The sequence below is a fragment of the Equus caballus genome, chromosome 29 (assembly GCF_041296265.1).
Source record: "Equus caballus isolate H_3958 breed thoroughbred chromosome 29, TB-T2T, whole genome shotgun sequence".
In the NCBI taxonomy this organism is placed as follows: Eukaryota; Metazoa; Chordata; class Mammalia; order Perissodactyla; family Equidae; genus Equus; species Equus caballus.
Genome location: NC_091712.1, coordinates 19,965,602 through 19,978,602, shown reverse-complemented (window position 1 = coordinate 19,978,602; position 13,001 = coordinate 19,965,602). Strand labels below are relative to the sequence as shown.

Sequence of the window (13,001 nt, the reverse complement as noted above, 5' to 3'; positions counted from 1 at the left end):
GCTTATCGAGGACAGTGTTTTCTCCACAAGGCACATCACAGCCTTCTTGTGCTTAAGAATATCAGACAGCACTTCAGCACTATGCTTGGGGGGGGGGGGGGGGGGCACTTAAAACTGCAAAACCACCAATAAAAAGCACAAAAAAGGTGAAAAACATAACACTATATATAGCGTGAAAAGCACATTTGTTTACAGTATGAGCGCTGAAACAATAAGGCAGAGTCTCCCCTTGTTTAACCTTAGCTGGGAATGTGCATGTCAGGCAAGTTAAATTTTTTGCCACTCTGGGCCCGTGCATGAATGCTGCGCATATTGATTTTGGGGTTACAAATAAATTTTAGTAAGTAGGCCAATTCGCAAATATGGAATTTGTGAAGAATGAAGACTGTACATTGCTTGGAATTGTTTCCTCCACAGCTCAGCCCAGTCTGCTGTTGACCAAATGGTACCAATTTCAGCAGACATCTGATTATCAAACAAGAAATTAGTAGTAAACTTTGCTGCTAGTTTTCAAGAAGTTTCTGCATAAGATTTATATATTACTTTTTATAGTTTTCCAAGCTGATGTCTCCTGTTTTCAATGTATTTGTTATGAAAGTGTCAGAAGATGCACACAAGCCAGTAGGGTTTTTTTTACCTCGTTTCAGTCACACTGGCAGTTTTTCCTTAGTTACCGACAACTTAAGAGCACTAAGTAAGCTTTTCCTGGTCTCCCAAATCGCAATAACCTTACTATTAGGCAGGTAGATGTGACAAATAAGGGTATGTAATTATTTTTTTCAATCAGTTGTGATTTCAGGGTGTTTTCTCTCACATCATTCTATCTCTTCATTAGATCCAACAATAATATAACTTGTTGAAAACCAACTAAGTCACTTTTTAATACTAGTTTTTGGAGTAGTCTTATTTCTAGGTATTTGTTTCCTATTTTGCTGTTTTATTCTACGTAAATAGTCGTATATTTATGTTTATTACAATCCTTTTCATTAAGCTAATGCTGCCTCAGGAAGAATTTAGAGCAGGGAATTAAGAAAGGCCGGGACGCCACCACCCTCAGAGAAAGCTAAATTTTCTGGACTTTTCCCTCCCAACGCGCCAACGCTGCTGGTGGGCCTGTGGCGCTACACAACACTCCACGGGCAGCGATGTCGGGGAGCAGCCCCTAGGCCTTTATTCCCATGGAGAACTTCCAGGGGGAATTTCCCGTCACCAGAGGACTCCAGCGAGAAGAGGAACTAGAAGAGAGAAAAACGGGAAATAAAGCAGACGGTGGGCAGGGCAGGGATGGGGTGGCAAACATTAAGCAGGGAGGACGGGCTCAGCGCGTCCTCCCAGCCCCCGCCCCGAGGCCCCCGGCCCAGCGCGGTCGGCTCCGCGGCCCCGAGCGGCGCCCTCCTCGGGCTGGACTCCGCCCTGCCCGTGCGGACGCCCGGCCTCCCCGCACTGTGTCTGACCCCCGGAGATGCCCCGCTCCGGTGTCTCCCCTCCGCGGACAGCTCGCTCTCTGGCCGCTCGGGGAGGGACTTACTTCTAAGATGCCCACGGCAGGCCCCGCCGACGGCCGGCCGGGCGCGCAGCGTCCGGGTGCGGGCAGGTGCCCAGGCCCGGATTCCGCCCCACGGTGCCCGAGGGAGTTCGGTGGTACCCGTCCGCCCGCCCAGGGGCTTCCGACCACCCAGCCGGCGCCCGAAGGGGCGGGGGCGGCGGCCCGAGAGCGCCCCCGGCGCCCTCCCACCCCCCGCGCCGCTGAGCGCACGCGCAGCACCGCCGCCTCCCTATTTAGTCCGCGATGGCTTCTCTCGCGCCCCACCGTCCTCCTCCCGAAGGCGGCTCCCTCCCCGCGCACCCCGGGGCCCCTCGGACCGGCCTCGAGCAGGTCCCCGAGCAGGACTGTCCCTAAAGGGGAACGGCGGTGGGCGGACGTGCGCGTGAGGAAAGAAGCGGCAACCGGAAAGAGCGGACGGGTCGCGAGGAGGCGAGCCAGGCCTCGGAGGAAGAGGAAGACCGGGCCGAGCCGAGGTTTGCCGAAGGCGGCGTTCCGGAGCCGCGCGGGGCGGGGAGGGCGGCAGAGGGTGGGAGAGGAGGGGCGCGGCGGAAACTGCCGAGGGTTTCCGAAGGCCGCCGCGGCCGAGTTGCCCGGATGTAGTTGGTGGAGCGGCAGCGGCGGCACCAGCGGCGGCGGTGGCGGCGGCGGCAGGAGGAGGAGGAGAAGGAGCAGGCAGCGGCGGCGGCGGGGGGAGGAGGGGAGGAGGCGGCGGAGCAGGAGGTGGAGAAGGTGGAGGAGGCAGTCGCTCTCCGCGGGGCCGAGCCGGACGCGTCTTCTTGCCCCCCTCCCCCCGGCTCGCCGCTGCCGCCGTGTAGTTGGCGCCGCTGGCCGGGCTGAGAGTGAGCGCGGTGTGGACGGAGGGAGATGGCCCGGGAGCGCCGGCGCCAGTAACGGGGAGGTGCTGAGAGTCGCCGAGGGCCGCCGGGCCCTGGTGCCGGTGCTGCCGCCCGCCCGCCGCCTGCGCGCCCGCCCGCCCGCCCCTCGCGGCCGCTCTCCCCTCCCCCGACACACACTCACAGGCCGGGCATTGATGGTAATGTATGCGAGGAAACAGCAGAGACTCAGTGATGGGTAAATCGTCTTCTCCTTTCGGGCCGGGCCGCGGCGGGCGGGGGGCGGCGGCGGCGGCGGCGGCGGGGGGGCTGTTCCTCCGGAGCTGGTGCTGCCGAGCCGCCATTTTTGTTGTTAACCCTGCTCGGGCTCGGGCGGGGAGGAGGAGCCGCCGCGCGGGCGGGCGGGCGGGCGAGGACGGCGGGTGCGGAGGGCGCGCGGGCCGGTGCGCGGGGCTGCGCCCGCGCGGGGCCTCCCTGAGCTGCGCGCGCGTGTGCGTGTCTGTGTGTGTGTGCGCGCGCTCTTGTGGGCTCGCCGCCGGGCCGGACGGTAGGTCTCCCGCGGGGAGGGGCGCGGGGCGGCCCGTTTTCTTCCTCCCCCCCGAGATGTCTCATGTCGCCGTCTCTCTTCCTGTTTTTCAGCTGTCACGACCGGAGGGGGGACTCGCAGCCTTACCAGGTACCAGCCGAGGCCGGGGTGGGGTGGATGGGGGACGGCGGGGGAAGGGAGGAACTGCTACTCGAGCGCAGGCTTCAGAAGTCGGTGCAGGCCCTTCAGTGCAACAGATCCCAAACTAGCGCCGCGGGGCCCCTGAAAATCGTGTGTTAGGGTCCTTGAGCGCTCTCCAGCGAGGTTTAGTGACTTGTTTTGACAGGTGACTGGAGGGAGTTCGGTTTTTTTAAGAAAGAAAACGTTCTCGGCCAGGAAAGACCTGCCTTGATTACTTAGGCGTGAAGGAATCGATGGGATGAGGTGATAGGTGCCTTCTGAACCATATTTGTTTATTGTATTGGAGAACTAAAATTTACTGTGAAGGAATTAAAATTATAGCTGAAAGTTGACGTAAAGGTATTAAGATTAGATGAATGGTCTGGGAAGAAACAACTAATGCATTCGCAACTCTGACGTGTGTTGTAAACCACTATGTCTTCCCCTTTTAATTGTTTTTGGTGCAAATAATTGCCCTGCTAGTGAAAGACAATGCTTTTGTTTCTGTAAGAATCGAGATTTTCGGATACTTAGGTAATTCATTTTAATGTAGACGGTGCCAGGTATGTTGGTTCCTTTTTGTTACAGCGGTTGCTGCGTGGAAACTTTTTAAACATTATGATAGAGGTAGCCCCTGTTTTCAGGGGGAAAGATTTCATAAATGGTTGGTAACTAACTATCAGATGACACTAGAAATAAATAGTTTCAACATCTAATCACTTAAAGGATAAGAGAGCAGGTTTCTAAGCTGACACTTTTGTTACTGGCTGGCATGAGTTGTTGAAGCTCAAGTTAAAAACCTTGGGTCCCTGAGATGTAAAAAATAAAAAACATTGTTCATTACATTTGGGTAGTCAAAAATTTGACGCTACTGAATCTGCCCCTCTAAACCATAATTAACCACATTGTAAAAGACTAGTATATCATGTTTGTCCTACATGTGTTTTAGAGTGAAACTAAATCGTTATTGTGAGGGAGTTGCAGTATGTTTTGTTAGAAACATTGGGCAACATTTTTATACCTTAAAATTATATCCCACACTTGCAAGAGTAGCTTAGTTCGGTCTGAAGTGCTTTATTTCAGTCAAATTGGAGAGAATGATGCTTTCTTTTTTTGTAGGTTTGCAGAAACATGCTTATGGTTATTTACGCTTGGGGCTGTGCATTTTAGTTGTAGAGCAGAAATAGATTACAGTAGTACTCAATTGCTAATTTTATTTAGATTAACCTTTTTAATTCCTGGGAAAATTTATTGGGGAATTGGTGTACAAAGATGTCTGATTTCTTGTATTTACAGCGTACTTACTGGAGTGGTTTTTTTTCCTTTTCCTTTTCTTTTTTACATGTGGTATTATGATTTGTGTGAGGAGTTTTATAATAACTCTTGGGCATTTAGGACTTCTCCGAATAACTTAAAGGCAGAATTGAATATGGAAATTTTATTGATAGAAATTCATAAAACTTAAAGTTAGTACATCAGATTTTATGATAAAATTAATTTAGGAAGTTAAGTTTAAAGTTTCAATTCTTTCTCTCTCTTTTTGGGGGGGTGATGTTTTACAGGCACTTAAATATTCATCGAAGAGTCACCCCAGTAGCGGTGATCACAGACATGAAAAAATGCGAGACGCTGCAGATCCTTCACCACCAAATAAAATGTTGCGGAGATCTGATAGTCCTGAAAACAAATATAGTGACAGCACAGGTCACAGTAAGGCCAAAAATGTGCATATTCACAGAGTTAGAGAGAGGGATGGTGGTGAGTAGCCTTTTTTTGAAACTTTCACCTATCTTTATTTTTAATAGTAGCTCTATATAAAACAATAGGTGGTAATATTTCCAGCTTGCGGACATTACCATATGGTTATGTCATCAAAGTAATTTTATTTTTATCAAGTTATCTGATTCCTAAACAAATGTAGAAATGAGGTGCAGACCTGAACATCTGAAAATGGACTTCAATGTTTGATAACTAGAAATGCATTAATAATGTAGTCTACCAAATGCTTTATTAATGATGAGAGAAATACAGGACATTTTTCTAAGAAGGGAGCTTTAATCTTTTCAAATAAAGATTTCAGTTTGTTTGGCTTAGTTTATTTTGAGATCCTTGTTGCTACTTGAGTTTATTTTTTAAGGAGTTCAGATGTGTTTCCTAATGATAAATTATGAATTTAAAAACAGTATTTTTTTGAGACAATTCACAGGTTAAAAAAAATTTGATATTCAGAAAATTTCTTTTAGATTTTTGTTGTAAACATTTAAAATATTCTGTATTCTCCAGGATGTTGTTAATAATGTAAGTTCTATAACGTGTTCATTGAAATATTCAACTTTTTAAAAGTTACTCTCATTTCTTTTGAACACTGCTGTTACCCTTCAGTTGTTACCTTACCTCAAGCTCTTTGTGGCAGGAGGCTGAGATCAAGTAAACTCAAACTGTTTTCTAACTTAATTTGCCCCAAATTTACCAAAATATCAGATTTCATGTCTCAAGCATTCATTGAGGAACAGACCAATTTCACTAAGATAGTTAAGACCATTTATATTTTTTCCCACTCTAAGATTTTACATTGCTCAATAGATAACATGTTTGAGATAAATATACAATATTAATTGTGCTTTTATAATCTGAGGAAACTAGTACCATGTGGCTTTCTGCTTCTGATTGTCAACCAGCTTCTCAATACTTTGCTTACTTTAAGAAACTGTCCTGCATCTTCTGGGCCTCTTTTTTGCCTCTGATAGAAATCAGCTTTACTCAGTTTGATCAGATAGTGAGAAACATTGACGTCTGTACAGAATTCCTGGATTAAGGGAATTAATAATGATCAGACTATTGCATTAAGATGAAATAATTTAGATGGTTATTGGATGGGAGGACAAAATATTTCTCTGTTGAATATAGCTATTGCTTTGTGCTACTTATGCAGATAAAGCATACATTTGTTTGTAAGTAACAGTAGCAGGTGGGTTTGGTTATTAAAGTGTTGAGTTCTTTGATGGCAAAATTAAACTATTAATAGTTTTAGTTTGTGGGTAAATTTTCTATAGTGTTATGTGTAGTCTGAGGTTATACTGTCATCAATCACTCTTTTATAGTGATTTCATTTCAAATGTTAGCTCTAGGAAGGCAGGTACTGCTGGTACTATATTTTAATTTTAAAATTTCGGGGATTGTGACCAAATAGGATGTGGCATCTTGTCTCCTTATAGATAAGTATCTTAGATTCTCTTCTAGTGATTACATTTCAGTTAATGGGTCATCCATCCCCAAATCCAGGAAGACATCAGTGGGGTGCTCTAGGAAACTTGTAAATGCTTTGATACATTTACAGTGAAACAGGCCTGATAAATTCTTTTACAGGTGAAATAATCTCAGGCACATTCTGTTGCTTATTCATTCAACAAACATTGGGCATCCACTGTATGTCAACAATTGTGTGGTGTTTATGAAAGGAAAGATAAGATGTGATCCTGGCCTTGAAGCTATACTTAAAGGTTTTTACTCTTGAGAGCTAGTGGTGTTTTAGCTGCTTACTTTTTCTCTACTCCTTTTTTTCTTCATTTTGATTTTGATTTTACTTCCCATGGGAACTCCAGATACCTCTTGTTGGCTTTTAGTTTCCTTTTTATTTGCATCTGCTTGCTGATGTTTCTTTAGCTCCATTTTTAAGAAACTTCTTATTTTTCTGATCTAGTCATTTGCTAAGTTAGGCCTCACTTTCTTTGCTTTTTAGCTGCTTGTCTATCTTCCTCTGGAGCCTTTTAACTAATGCTATAACTCCATCCCTATCTGTACCATCCCTAAGATACCTGGCTGCCATAACACCACCATAATATATATTTCCATTCTGGAGTTTAGAGGGTTTTGATGTTAATTCTGTCTGTTAAAGATGGTAATTCTTCCCTCATTTAATACTTACATATTTAGTCGTTAGACTTTGACTCCGGGTGCTTTGTTTACTGCTAATATGTCTTTGAAAGTAAGCTTTTTAAACTGCATACGAGTAACTATCACAGGCATTTGTACTACCTTAGATTTTTATCTTTAAATAAATTTAAATGTGTTCCCTTAGATTTTTATGTTTAAATATGAAACTATATAGGTAAATATGCTTACATAGAGAGAGTCAAAACCATTATCCAAAGTCAAATGCAAGTGAGTTGGATTATCTGTGCACTTAGCATGTGTAAGTAACAACTTAATGTAAGAACAGGTTACTATATTGTTTATTGAGCTACATAATTTCAAATGTTATATTTTTAATTTTAGAATTAAAAAAAATTAATGACTAGTAAATATCTAAGAACTTAAGAGCCTGTGTGCTATTATTTGTAACTTGTGTTTTACAAAAGCAAGTTAAACGAATGTGAAACTGTAAGATGTGTTGATGTTTTTCTCAGGATTGGGCTTCGCTGGTATCTATCCACATCACAACATATTTTTTTCAGTAATTACTAGATTTCTTTCATAGCACCTTGCATTTCCTTGAAAAGCGCCAGTTCAGAAATAATGTATAAAAGGACTTTAAGATATGCTGTAAAAAGTGGGAAAGTAGGGATTGAGAGGGATTGTCACTCCTGGAAATCTTTAGTTAAGAAAAGACTTAATGCAACATAGCATTTACAGTTAAGAGTTAGGGATTTTATCCCTTAGAGGTTAGTAAAGGGAATGTAGATTATTGTAAATTGAGGGAAATTATGTGAGAGTATAACTTACTAAAAAGGTTCTTGGTGAAATAGTTATTTTTATGTATCCTGTGATCTGTCTGCAGAACATATAATCTTTTGTTTAAATATAACCAAAAGCAAAAATCTTAAGGTATAATTATTAGATTTGTGTTTTGTATCTAAGACCTGTTTTCAAAGGTGCAGCTGATGTCCATACCTCACAAGTATGAGCATAGAGTGCAGCTTGAGTTTATACTTCTGTGCAATTTTAAAACTTTCCATTTGATTAAAATATGTTTTTCTGGAGGACTGGTTCTAAATGATGATTTTACCAAGTAACTTTAAGAATGATGATAGTACAGATGAATTTAGGAATGAAGCGTATCTTTACATAGATTCTGTAAAGCTGTTCCACAAAACTTCAACCTCTTGAGGGTTGTCCCCTTTTTCTCATCATCCCTCTCAGAATTAACTATAATAAGATATATTTGGAATACTTGTTAGAAATATCTTTTTTGGGGAAATAACTTAGCTCAATTGGTTAAATGAAAAGTATTCTTTATTGGTTCCCCGATTTGTGAGACTTAGTGAATTTGCAGAACTTTGTAGTTAGCATCCAGATATCTTGGGTACAAAGGAAAATTGCCCTTAGTGGTTTAGTAACCATTATTGCTAAAGATTTTCAAGTTTTTAGCTGTGTACTAAAAGTTTTTAGCTTGTTTTGTCATTTAGCTGTATCTGGAGAAATTTGGAAGTGTATTTTCATACAGAAGTTACTGTAATTAACATTTGAAGGAATTGTTCAGTAGGGACCATTTGGAGACAATTGATGTTTTCATAGTTTTTAAAAAAAATAACAGTAATATTTCAGTCTTTCGCAGTGGATAATAGACTGTGATACTTGTACAACGTGGCCTGTGGATGTTCAGATAATGTTATGTTTTGAATAAAATGGAATATGCTTTGTGTATGTAATCTTAGAAAGTACTGTGTAAATGAACAGTCTTATTTGATCCTCACATTGACCTTGGAAGGTAAATAGAACAGATAGTATCCTTGTTTTAGTTTCACAAATGAGGGAAATTTTACTTATATAAAATTGAACAAACAGTGACAGAGTTGAGTGTGGACATTAGGCCATTTTCTACTTTCTAAGTTGTATACACTGTCAGAGATGAACCCTTTAGGCACGTTGAAAGCTTGTTTGGTAGGTGTTTACTATAACGCAAATTAGTTTAAAGGTAATTTTGCTTGTATCCTCTTAGTGCCTTCACCTGACTTTCCCCAGTGGTTACAGCTTACCTAATTATAGTGCAGTAGCAAAGGCATTGACATTGGTACAGTGTATGTGTGTAGTTCTAGACCAAATTATCACGTCAGTGTTTTACTGTTGAAGATAAGTTTCAACATAAAAGCTTGCCAAAGTTTTCTCTAGGAAGAAGCCAGTTTTCTCAAGTTAAGCCCTCATATTCAGAGATTTGTTTTCAAAGCAGCTTGGAAATTTCATACAGAGTCTAAAATTTGCTAATATTTATATTTCAATACGATTAACTAATGTTAAGTATTTTTATGTCTATAGGACATAAATATTACCTGTTTTTATTGATCCATGCTTTCTAGTATGATAGTAGAGTAGGCAGACGTGTTTGCACTGGATTTCCGTACATCAGTTTTTAAAAAAAGACCACAGGAAATAGGTATTCCCTTTCAAGAAAGAATAAGTTTGGCAGATTAGCAGTCTTCATATTTCATCTCTTCAGTATTTTTTCCTTAATTTTAGAAAACATATATGCTCTCAACCTTAGTACGTGTATTTGAACACATACCGTGTCATTTGTCTTATAGTCATCACATTTTAACATTTTTGTTCTTTTTACAGAAATGGTTATTATGTATTGTTTATGATGTAATGGTATCTCTGTTTTGCAGTCAAAAATATTTTGGAATGGTTCACTTTGATCTTTCAAAGCAGTCTTAATTGAACTGGTCTTTAGTTATGCAAGGTGTATTTAAAGTTCTTGGCATAACATAGGATTTTTGGTCCGTAATTCACAGAAAATTTACATATTCTAGGTTTTCTCTCTGTTAAGCATTTTTTGTTGTCTTATGCTATTGTGCAGAATAGTTTTGGTGTATGTAGTGTATCATTTTGTTATGCTGAAAAGAGGGGCAATGGCAATGAGTTGGGACATCTTTATAGGGTTTCTGTAACTGGGACCACATCTGTGACTGGATTCTGCTTCTGGGACCCTATACTGAGTACTGGAGATACTATTTGTCAGTCATTTCGAAACCAGTTACTTAGGGCATGAAAATATATCCTATGAAGAGTCTACTTTTTATGTTTTGTATGATGCTTCATAATTTCCAAAGCTCTTTTATGTTCTTTCTCATCTGATCCCATAACAGCCCTTTGAAATAGGCTGATCAGGATTGTTGCTGCCTTACTGATGAAAGTATAATCCAATTAAAGTATTTAGCCTACTATTAATTGTTGACTCTGGAAAGCAAGTTTGTTTGCTGTATGTAAAACCTTCTACCTACCTTCAGATTTTTCCCCAGGCATAACCTCTTCTTAGTAGTACTTCAGATACAACCACTGTAGTCCTGGCTACCTGCTTCTCTTACCTGGACTCTGCAAGAGTCTCCTGAATGATGTCCCTGCATCGTTTCTGCTTCACACAGTTATTTCCCCACACAGTAGCCAGGCTCCATTTAAAATGGAGTGGCCCATTTAAAATGTCACTCAGTCCACATCTCTCCCATGCTCAAAACCCTCCAGTGACTGTTACTAAGGCCTAGAAAAGACCCTGTGTAATCTGGTGTCTGAGTATTTCTTTAGCCTCTTCACCTATCACTCTTCCCTTTGTTTGTGGTACTCTGTCCATACTGGCCCTAAAGGAAGAAGTTTCTGCTTGTCTCAAGGGTTCTGCACGTTATGCTCCTTCTGTCTGGGATGTTCATCTTTCTGTATGTCCTCCTGGTGTACTCTTTCAATAATGTGTTTTCTTAAATGTCACCCTCTCATAGAGGTCTGCCTACCTATCCTGATCACTCTGAAACAGCCATCCCCATCATTGTTTATCCTTTCCCTTACTTTGTTTCTTGTACTTAATGTGATTTGATGTTATTTGCTTGTAGTCATTCTGCTGTAACATGACATATGTTCCTGAAAGTCACCATGCTATGCAAAATTTTACCGCAGGATTTATGGGGAAAATGTGGTTAGGGGCACGGTATTCAAAAACGTTTCCAGTGGCACATTAAAAAAAGAATAGGAACCCAATAAAAATCGTAGCATAACATATTAAATGGTTAAGGAGTATATTAACAATATAGTAAACATGGTGCTTTACCTTGACAAAGACTTGAAATTAGCTTGTGGAAGTGGGCATCTGATGGAAGGGTTGCAGCTTGTGAGTTGTGAAGTAATGGAAGGAGAGTTATCTGAAACAACCCTCAAAGTTGTAACAGCAATTGTGGAGGGATATGACTCCTAATTCTATGGTGAACTGAAGTAGCTGGCAGATGTTTGAGGTGTGTGTGCATCTGTGTGCTTTGTGAATTCTTTTGTATAGCTTGGTTCAGCTGGATGCAGCTGGTGTTTATCACAGGTGAAATTGCTCATAAATGAGTGGGAAATTTGTATTATGCTCAGATAGTTTCCTGATATGTCAATAGTGCTCAAACAAATTTGCATTTTCAGAACAAGTATTACAGCATAGCTGACTGTATGTTAGTTTGTTTGCTTGTCTTCAGTGGAATACGGGCTCCACTAGAACAGGGAGTGAGTTTATTTTGTTAATGATTTTATTCCCTTGTATCCCTGTTGTCTAGAACAATGCTTTACACTTTGTAGCATTTTGGTAAACAGGTAGATAAAAGAATATTGGGATTGTCATTGTGATTTAAGGGACATGAAATTGCACTTTTCCAGAACAGTGTTTCTCAAACTTGAATGTGTATACTAATTACCTGGGGATCTTGTTAAAATGCATATTCTAGTTCAGCAATTCTGGGATGGGGCCCAAGGGTTCACCTCTTTAACAAGATCCCAGTTAGTGCCCATGTTGCTGGCTGCATGTGAGTAACAAGGTTCTAGGGCAGGACTGGCCAGTGAATGTAATGTGAGCCGCAAGTGCAAATCACATCTGTGGCTTTCTGGTAGCCATATTGAAGTAAAGGTGGAATGAAATTAATTTCAGTGTATTTTATATAACCTAATATATCTAAAGCATTATCATTTCAGTATGTACTTGTTACTTTAAAAACTGATGATCCTTTATGATCCTTTTTTTGTATAAAGTCTTTGAAATTCAGTATTTTATACTTACAGAACATTTTAGTTTGGACTAGCTGCATTTCGTATGTGTACTTGCCACATTTGGTTAGTGGCCACTGAATTGCACGGCACAGTTCTGGAGAATATGATCGTGCTGTTGGTCTGTCCAGCTTTATACATAATTCCTCTTTCTCTAAAGTTTTCTGTGTGCCTAATTTCTGAAGTACCATATTTATGCAAAACAAGATTGGAGTTAATGGGTCCTTGAACTATATAATGCTTCTTGTACTAAAATGTTTCCTTGTTAGTACACATTTATTATAGAAAAATTACGAAATGCTGATAAAGGGGGCAAAATAAAATTGCCTCAAATTCTGTCATTTGGAGTTAATCGGTAGTTTTCATAGGACACATTCTTATGCCAATAAGAATAAGGGATTCTTATAAATAGCCTTTCCAGAATTATTAGAGTGGGTTCATAGTATGTTATGCCTATTTTTTTTTGGCTTGTATTTAGTATTTGCATAGAGGATTCAACAGACACTTGCTGTTGACAATACCAATCTGAGAGGACTAAGAGTTCCTTGTAGTTATTGCTTAGGGAATCTTAATACTTAGTTTATCTCTTAACTAAATGGATAAAGTCTTTTTTCAGGTTTGTATTTAAATTCAGGCTCTGATACTTGTAGCTTGGTGACCTTAGGCACACTACTTAATCTGAATTTTTGTGTCCACTCCCCTAGGATTGTTGTGGGGTTAATTGAAATTATGTAGCCAAAACACTTAAAGTATTTAGCTAAGTGCCTGGACTCTGTAACACAGTAAATTATTAGATTTATTTTTTATAAATTATTTTTTATATTTATCTTATTACTATGACTAATTACAAGTTAGTGTCAGATCAGCAGCCCTAGGTCTCAAACTACTCCTTCCTTCTTCCTTTAGAGTTGGGGGTGAAAAT

At 41.1% G+C, this 13,001-nt stretch overlaps 2 protein-coding genes across 13 annotated transcripts in view; one reads left to right on the top strand and one right to left on the bottom strand.

Annotated features, from left to right (window-relative positions):
* The window catches only part of LOC106782752 (ankyrin repeat domain-containing protein 26-like), a 102,866-nt gene extending 100,171 nt beyond the window's left edge, over positions 1-2,695 (bottom strand). The window contains exon 1 of the mRNA XM_023632386.2: positions 2,564-2,695. Coding sequence (XP_023488154.1) covers positions 2,564-2,574 — 11 coding nt within the window. The 5' untranslated portion in view covers positions 2,575-2,695. The remainder of the gene's footprint in view (positions 1-2,563) is intronic.
* The window catches only part of WAC (WW domain containing adaptor with coiled-coil), an 81,582-nt gene continuing 70,152 nt past the window's right edge, over positions 1,572-13,001 (top strand). For 3 of the 12 annotated variants that reach the window (XM_070255240.1, XM_070255239.1, XM_070255234.1), the window contains exons 1-3: positions 2,149-2,617; positions 3,019-3,056; positions 4,631-4,843. In XM_070255240.1, the coding sequence (XP_070111341.1) occupies positions 2,577-2,617; positions 3,019-3,056; positions 4,631-4,843 (292 nt within the window). In that variant the 5' untranslated portion in view covers positions 2,149-2,576. Of the gene's footprint in view, positions 2,020-2,119; positions 2,618-2,773; positions 2,927-3,018; positions 3,057-4,630; positions 4,844-13,001 lie in introns of those variants that run through there. The other 9 variants (XM_023632382.2, XM_070255237.1, XM_023632381.2 and 6 more) reach the window with 9 other exon arrangements.